Source organism: Mauremys mutica, chromosome 8, assembly GCF_020497125.1.
Source record: "Mauremys mutica isolate MM-2020 ecotype Southern chromosome 8, ASM2049712v1, whole genome shotgun sequence".
NCBI classification, from domain to species: Eukaryota; Metazoa; Chordata; order Testudines; family Geoemydidae; genus Mauremys; species Mauremys mutica.
The window spans coordinates 54,340,140-54,348,056 of NC_059079.1; the positions used below are offsets into that span (position 1 = coordinate 54,340,140).

The following is a 7,917-nucleotide window of genomic DNA, read 5'->3' on the forward strand; positions in this document are numbered from 1 at the left end:
AAACAAACCAATCCTTCGCTTCCACCAAACACAAGAGGATATTATGTGTTATGGATTTTTAATGCATATGTGCTTTCTCCCCTCCTTGTGCTACCATTGGAATTTCAGCAACAATATTTAAAGGTAAAATGATTCCAAACTACATTATTGATAGCAGTAAGTATCTTATATTTAATAATCAAGTTATATACAGTTGGACTACCTAGAATTCTTGAAAACAATTTCCTTTATTTAGCAGTGTCAGTTTTTTAGTTTTGAACATTTACGTAATTGAACCAGAACCACCTTCTAACATTAACATAATGGGGAGCCAAGGTAGGGTGCAGTTTTATGTACTAGTGTGTCTGAATTTAAACTCCCAAAGCTATGATCTATTCTTTTAAATTTATCAAATGAAGACCTTGTGGTTGTACCCACTACCTTCCATGGCTCTTTGGGCTGCAATAAACTCCAGTCTCATAATTCAAGAGCCATGGTGGGCTGGAGTGTACACTCATCATTAAGAAGCAGACAGCAGTGACATAAGAGCATTGCTAGCTAAGCGTGAAGAACCACTACAGATGCTAGTATCCTGAATTGACTAAACTTATGAGCAAATGATAAATTAACTTTATAATTAAAGAACAGTATTTGCAAAAGGCTTAATATACAGCGCTCAAAAGGGACTAAGATTCTCCATACTAATAAAAATCTGAACCTTCATGAGGTCTGGAATAAGATCAAGGGAGACAATTGAAAATAAAATGTAAGTGTTCATTTTCCAGTGTATTTCAGTTGCCTTTTGAAAGTACTTACAATTTTTTTTTAAATAAAGATCTAGAAATGGAAAACATGGACCAGAAGTCATCTGAAAATGATTCACATAAGCAGAGACCAGAAGAGACTTCAGCATCTCAGGACCTCAGCTTGGTCAGTCAAGAGCCTGAAGGAGAAGAAAGTTCTGATGTTACTCACCTTGATTCATTATCTCCTGTTGATGCAGACAGTGATAGCATTTCCATTTCAAACCAGGAGTCCTGTATCACAGAAATCCATGAGGCTAATGTTCAAGAGACAGAAAGTACAGAATTAGATAACCAGCCTCAGGAACAATCTCAGACTGAGACAGATTCCAGCTCCAATGTTAATTGGGATAATAAAGTCCAGCCTATGGAATCCATATTAGCAGATTGGAATGAAGATATAGAAGCATTTGAAATGATGGAAAAGGATGAACTATGACTTCTAATAACTTATTTGTGGATAAACAAAACGGTAAATTTGTTGGGTAAAAATGAGGCCCTAATATCAAAGAATTAGAAATTGTTCAGTATTGTGATGAGCAACCAGGTTTCACCTGGATAATATAATAGAAACCCAGCGCATGTTATAATTTATATAGTTTTAATTTTTCCTGTTTTGAAATGGGAATGTGCAATTGAACTGTTTGTATGGCTCTGTTGCATGGTGCTGTAATACAGGAGGTTTCATTCAGGGAATTAATCAGATTTCTGCATTCCAGGCTTCCGGAGAGCAGATTGCCTTGGCCTCTGGAAAGGTAGAAGTTGAATGTAATGGGATTAATGCACCACTTGTTGGCTGGTTATGGCACTTGAAGGCAATAGTCAGAGGCTATTCTAGTTGAAGGTGCAGTTTCACTGATAAAGGCCTTTATGGAGAGAAAGAGGTGAAATGGTGAGACATTTCCAGCTGTAAGGTCTTTAAGACACAGCTAGAAACAGCTCAATTTGTCCTGACATTTATATCCCAATAAGATATAGCAGTGTTGCTCATCACTCCTTCCATCTGTTGTTTTGAAGAATGACCAAGATGACTTGGATTTTTCCTCTTCTTCTCTTATTTCAACTAGAGTGGCTGTATAAACCAAAGGTAACATGCTCTACTAGGAAGCTCTTTTAGGAAAATTAAGAAAACTTTGCTAATTAGAGGACTAGTACATAAAGGTTCACAGTGGTTATGAGGATTGTTACTTGAATTAAGGTAAATTGGGCAAAACACATTTTAATACAATTTTTCCTTTTTGGCCTTCCGTGCTTAAAGTTATCAAGCTTAAAACTACTCTAAGACACAGAACTTAGCATTATTATTGTTCTCTGAAAATAGATACTCAATAGATGAGAATTTCAGTGACAATTTCTGTTTTCTCTAGAAGAAATACATCTGTCAGCCTTACATTTGTAACACTTGGGCAAGAAGGCCAGTATCAATAGTGAAGCACAACTGTTTACCTTTAGCTGTTGGGTCCATAATTCAAAATTTAGTGGTGTGAAGTCAAAGAATAATTGATATGATACTTCTGGGGGGGGGGGTGTTAATACGGGTAAGCATGGTTCCTAATTTATCATGTTTTTGGAAGTATCCTCTAATTAAACCACAAGTCTGTTTAAGCAAACAAGAAGCAGTTAGCTTAACTGTGTCCAAATTAAAACTGCCAAAATTCTAGTTTAAGTTGATATATAAACACAGGTTTTAGTTAATTATGGTTCAATTCAGTATTTAATCTGTTTTTTCCTTTTCAGAGAGAGACTTAACACTGCCTATATCATGCACCAGACTAAAACTGAAAGTTTTAATATTTATATATAATCTTTATACTGGCAGACAGATGTATCCCTGTCTGAAGTGCACCTTTCATTTTACTGGTGAGATTAAAATGTGCCGAATATGCAAATACCAATCAGTACAGCCATACTGTATTGTACTTATGTATATTCATATACGGTTTCAAGTCCCAGACAAATGTTGTATACATGTAATCTGACAATGACACTTGCTCTCAAGGGTATCAAAATGTACAAGTACCTTTGAGAGCATGTTAGTCAATCATAATACTATACAGAAATTGAATGACAATTTAACTGAATAGAGGTGTAGTTAACTTTGAGATAGTGAAGCAGTAGGGAACTAGTGAATAAGTGTCCTTTTAAAACATAGTTTTAATTTCTTTGCACAAATAACTATGGAGGTTTGGGCTTAATATACTGGTACAGTGCTGAAGCTTAATACTTTGTCATTTTAGACTGAGGGAGTGATTTTAAAGGATGGGATTATTCCTCAAAATCTTTGAAGTGTCCTTTGTAACTTGGGTGCCCAGCTCGTGCAACTGAGGCATGCCTGGTATGGCCACAGAATCCATTGCGTGTTTTACTAGGCAAAAGGTGATGTGGCTGCAAGTGGCCAGTTGCACCATAGGGTGATGTAGTTCAGAAATCCTAACTCTAAAAAGGAGTTAAATATTTCCAAACATCAGAACCTAGTGCCACTAATGAAGGTTTTTATTCTAACGCTACTGGATGTAGGCTACGCTAGTAAAAGCTGCACAGCTTCTGTCTCGCTCCATTTAGGTATTTTTAAGGATTGTAAGTAAAGTGGTTCTCTGGTCATTACATTAGCAAAAGGTTTGTCAAATTAAATTTTAATATGACAGCTCAAGTTTTCAGTTCCTTCCTGCAGAAGGTGATTTAGTTTTTAACTCTAAAATTTGTCTTTAGAAACATTATTAGAAGTTGATGCTCTAATTCTCCCTGTCACCACAAGGTAATCTTTTATGACTGACTAACCTTACATTAAGTGTAAACACCGGCACGACAGTTCTGACATAAGCACATTCCATCCTTTGAAGTGAGGGCTTGTTAAGAGAATCCCTTGATATAATTTTTGAAGCATCTAGAGAGTGGTGGTCTACCTCAGATAAATGTTGTCCCCTTTTTTGAGATAATTTAACTTTACCTTTTTAAGTGATTATGACCGCCGTAGATCCATGGTTTACAGAACTGAATCAGGTAAAGTTGACATTTTGGGAAAGAAAAGGATAAATTAGGGGACAATTTTATTCAGGTTTTTTCACTGTGTCTTTCCTAATAAAGATGGAAATAGACTTTAGTTTTAACCTCTTCATATCACTCTAAAAATACAACAACATTTTCTGTAACATGTCTTTTAAAAAGAAAAAGGAATGTATGATTGAACAGAAGATAATTTTGGAGAGGGGAGTAGGGTGTACTTTGCAAATTTTTAAAAACTTTCATTGTGCTTAGAGAATATTGCTCTTGCATCACGGTAAGTCAATATCATGTGTATGATTGTGCTATTTGATTAACTAGAACACTGAAGAGTTTAGGATTCTTATTTAGAACTAGTACATCTTATTTCCTCATGTAATTCAAAGAAGCCAATTTAATAGTTCCTTTGATGTTAAAGGAATATTCTCTATTTACACTTACTGTTTCATAATGAAGTTTTAAAATAAGATGAGCATTGTTTCTCCTCCTCCCGCTGTGGTTTTAGCTGAAGGCTTGTCTTTAGTCAGTGAAACCATGTGTGTCGAGATTGTAGTAAATGTTAACAGGACACCTTATGCAAAGGCTTCAGTCAGAACATAGAAAAAACATTCTGTGAATGAAATATTGTATGTTCAGATTTTATAGGATTTTTTACCAGCCCGATTTACATCTGTATATTTTCTTATGATGTAACTTATGAAATATCTAATAACAGGTGCTGTAATACTACTGTTGGGTTTTACTGTCTGGTGATAAGTGTATACAATATTTCTAAGAGCAACTATGTACTGTGATGTAAAGTCTGGGCTAAAATGTATATAATCCTTGTATATAATTTGTGTACTGGATTATAATGGCTGATTGTAAAGATTTAATAAAATATGTAAATATTCTGGTCAAACTCCTTTGAGAATTGCCTGCATGATCCACATCGTCCCCTTCTGGAAAGCTTTACCATCATCCCTCACAGTATCAGAGGCTATAGGAGGAGTCCTGGCCCATCACTCATTTCCTTCCAGCAGCCAAAGACTCTAATCACAACCTCCTCTAGTGCCATTGAGCTGTACATCTTCCAGTTTAAATAACTGCTTTAGCCTCAGTTGAGGGGGACTAACACTCGTTACCTTATTAGCCACACTGGTACTATGTTGCACATGGTACCCTTCTATGGTGGACACACACATACAGAGCTTCACTTGTCCCAGGGAGATGCTCGGCAAAGGGCCTTGTGCTTTGTTGGTATAGACAAGAGCAGGGACTCACCCCACCTCCCAAACCCAGGTCTCTTGCAAGGCTCTACAAAGGATAGATGGCCTCAGATCTAGCCTGATTTGAGCTATGTGGGTAATTAAAACATTTGAACAACAGATGGTGGGGTCTCCATTGCATGAAGACTTTAAATCAAGATTGGATGTCTTTTTGGAAAGTAAGCTTTAGGTCAACCACAGCCAATGGGCTTGATGTAGGAAATACAGACCATAGACTTTTACCTAGTAGTATACAGACAGTAAGATCAATGCTCATAATAGTCCATTCTGGCTAACTGTGGTAAGAGGCCCTGCACTACTTTCTGAAGACTGAATCCTCAAGAGAGTAGGAACCTATTCCTCCTCCTTGCAGGATGCAGTGACCTCAGCAACTATCTCCTCTCGTAACTAGCCCTGAAAGATTTTAAAATCCTTAACCCTGCCTATCTACAGCATTATGCTTCAAACTGACAGCTGTTGAGAGAAAACTCAGCCTGTTTGGGTGACTGCTGTGACCCCAATCCTTCATTGAACAGTACCTTATTGTAATAGTCTATGATTCTATGATGATCAGGGTTGGAAGGGACCTCAGGAGGTCATCTAGTCCAACCCCCAACTAAATCATCCCAGCCAGGGCTTTGTCAAGCCTGACCTTGAAGGAGATTCCACCACCTCCCTAGGTAACCCATTCCAGTGCTTCACCACCCTCCTAGTGAAAAAGTTTTTCCTAATATCTAAACCTCCCCTCACTGCAACTTGAGACCATTACTCCTTGTTCTGTCACCTGCTACCACTGAGAACAGACTAGATCCATCCTCTTTGGAACCCCCTTTCAGGTAGTTGAAAGCAGCTATCAAATCCCCCCTCATTCTTCTCTTCTGCAGACTAAACAATCCCAGTTCCCTCAGCCTCTCCTCATAAGTCATGTGCTCCAGCCCCCTAGTCATTTTTGTTGCCCTCCGCTGGATTCTTTGTTTTTTCCACATCCTTCTTGTCATGTGGGGCCCAAAACTCGAAACAGTACTCCAGATGAGGCCTCACCAATGTTGAATAGAGGGGAATGATCACATCCCTCCATCTGTTGGCAATGCCCCAACGTACACAGCCCAAAATGCTGTTAGCCTTCTTGACAACAAGGGCACACTCGACTCATATTCAGCTTCTCATCCACTGTAACCCCTAGGTCCTTTTCTGCAGAACTGCTTCCTAGCCATTCAGTCCTTAGTCTGTAGCAGTGCATGGGATTCTTCTGTCCTAAGTGCAGGATTCTGCACTTGTCCTTGTTGAACCTCATCAGGTTTCTTTTGGCCCAATCCTCTAATTTGTCTAAACTGGCCAAAGACTTAATAGATTTGGAATGCCCCATGCATCCATGACCCACAAGTCTACTCATAGCAAGAATAGTTTCTAGGTAGAAAGGCTTATTCTTAAGCTATTAGTGCATAGCATCTTCCTAGCCTACTCATTTTTAAAAGGGAAGCATTCTACACTTGGACCTGAAATCCCTGCAACTGTTTGAAGCCTTAACATGGCAGGTTTGTAAGTGCAAGAGTTACCAAGCAGCTGTAATGCTTCTCCTCGCTCAGTCATTCCCAAACTGGGGTTTGTGAAATGTTACGGGGGTTCTCAGAGAAAAAATTCCTGAATGGCAGACAGAGCTGTCCCTACGGACCCCAGGCAGCATGGGGCCAGAAGCCTCCAGAGCCCCTAGACTTCCAAGAGCTAAGCAGATCAAATCAAGCATGTTTATCACACTGAGGAGATTTAAATTTCAAGACTCCTTATAAGAAGTGGAAAGGGAGGTGGATTTTTTTTGCTGTTTTTAAAATTAAATAGGCAGCTAATATTATTTTCAAAATTATTATGAAGAACAAGTTTAAGCTTTGTTGTAATGTGCGTTGTTTGCCTGGACTGCACAAGACCTGAACGCTTGTGTAGGAGGAACTGAGTTGGTTTCTTAAATATCTTCATGCTGTTCCACATCTGATACTCCTTGATAAAACATAGGAGCCTTGTCTTATAACAGGTTTATTCAAAGTGATACAAGCTACAAAAGTGAGATCTTGGAAGAGAGTTGCTGTTTTCATGATGTAATAAAATAGTGTAATAAGCATGTAATTAAAAACAAATTTAATATTTCCCAAGATCACTGCTTTTATAATTTATACTCAGGTAAAGGAAACAATCCCTGGAAATATTCATTTTTAGGAGGGAGTTTGCAAGACTTGACATTTTAGTGAAAGGGGTTCACAGGTTGTTAAAGTTTGGGAGCCACTGTCCTAGATAAACCCATGCTGCAAAATGAAAAATATTCTCTATTGGGGCAATCTGCAACCAGACTGAGCTTGGGTCTGCTGTTGTTCCATCTCCTACTACTGACAGAGTCCATCCTGCTACAGATTCCCTGTCAAGACTCCACTCTGTTCAGTCATTTTTCAGTGAAGAGATTTCTCAAGAGGCTATGACATGCCATTCCATCTGTTCATAGACCCACACCTATGAGATTTAAAACTACCTCTCAACACTGATGAAACAAACCTTTTTCAGATAGCTCTCCTTCCTCCTTGTTTTATTGACATCAGAAAGGAGGATTATTAAATTGGTGGGTGTTCTCATATACAATTTCCCCTGAGGATAGGGTGACCTTCCAGCCACACTTGAAGTTTTTATCTAACAGTCTCCACTTCCCAACCAAACCACAAGAATTACCAACAAAGACTAAGGCCAGGTCTACACTACTGACTTATATAGGTGTAACTATATATATATATATATATGAAAAATCCACAGCCCCGAGCAACATAGTCACACCAAGCTAACACACAGTGCTGTCAGTGGGAGGACATCTCCTGTCAACATAGTTACTCTCATGCAGGTGGAATAACTAT

General features: G+C 38.4%; 1 protein-coding gene across 2 annotated transcripts in view; it reads left to right on the top strand.

Moving 5' to 3' along the window:
- EDEM3 (ER degradation enhancing alpha-mannosidase like protein 3) overlaps positions 1-4,683 on the top strand; it is a 51,749-nt gene extending 47,066 nt beyond the window's left edge. For both annotated transcript variants that reach the window (XM_045026471.1, XM_045026472.1), the window contains exon 20: positions 815-4,683. In XM_045026471.1, coding sequence (XP_044882406.1) covers positions 815-1,221 — 407 coding nt within the window. In that variant the 3' untranslated portion in view covers positions 1,222-4,683. The remainder of the gene's footprint in view (positions 1-814) is intronic.
- The last annotated feature ends 3,234 nt before the right edge of the window (positions 4,684-7,917 follow it).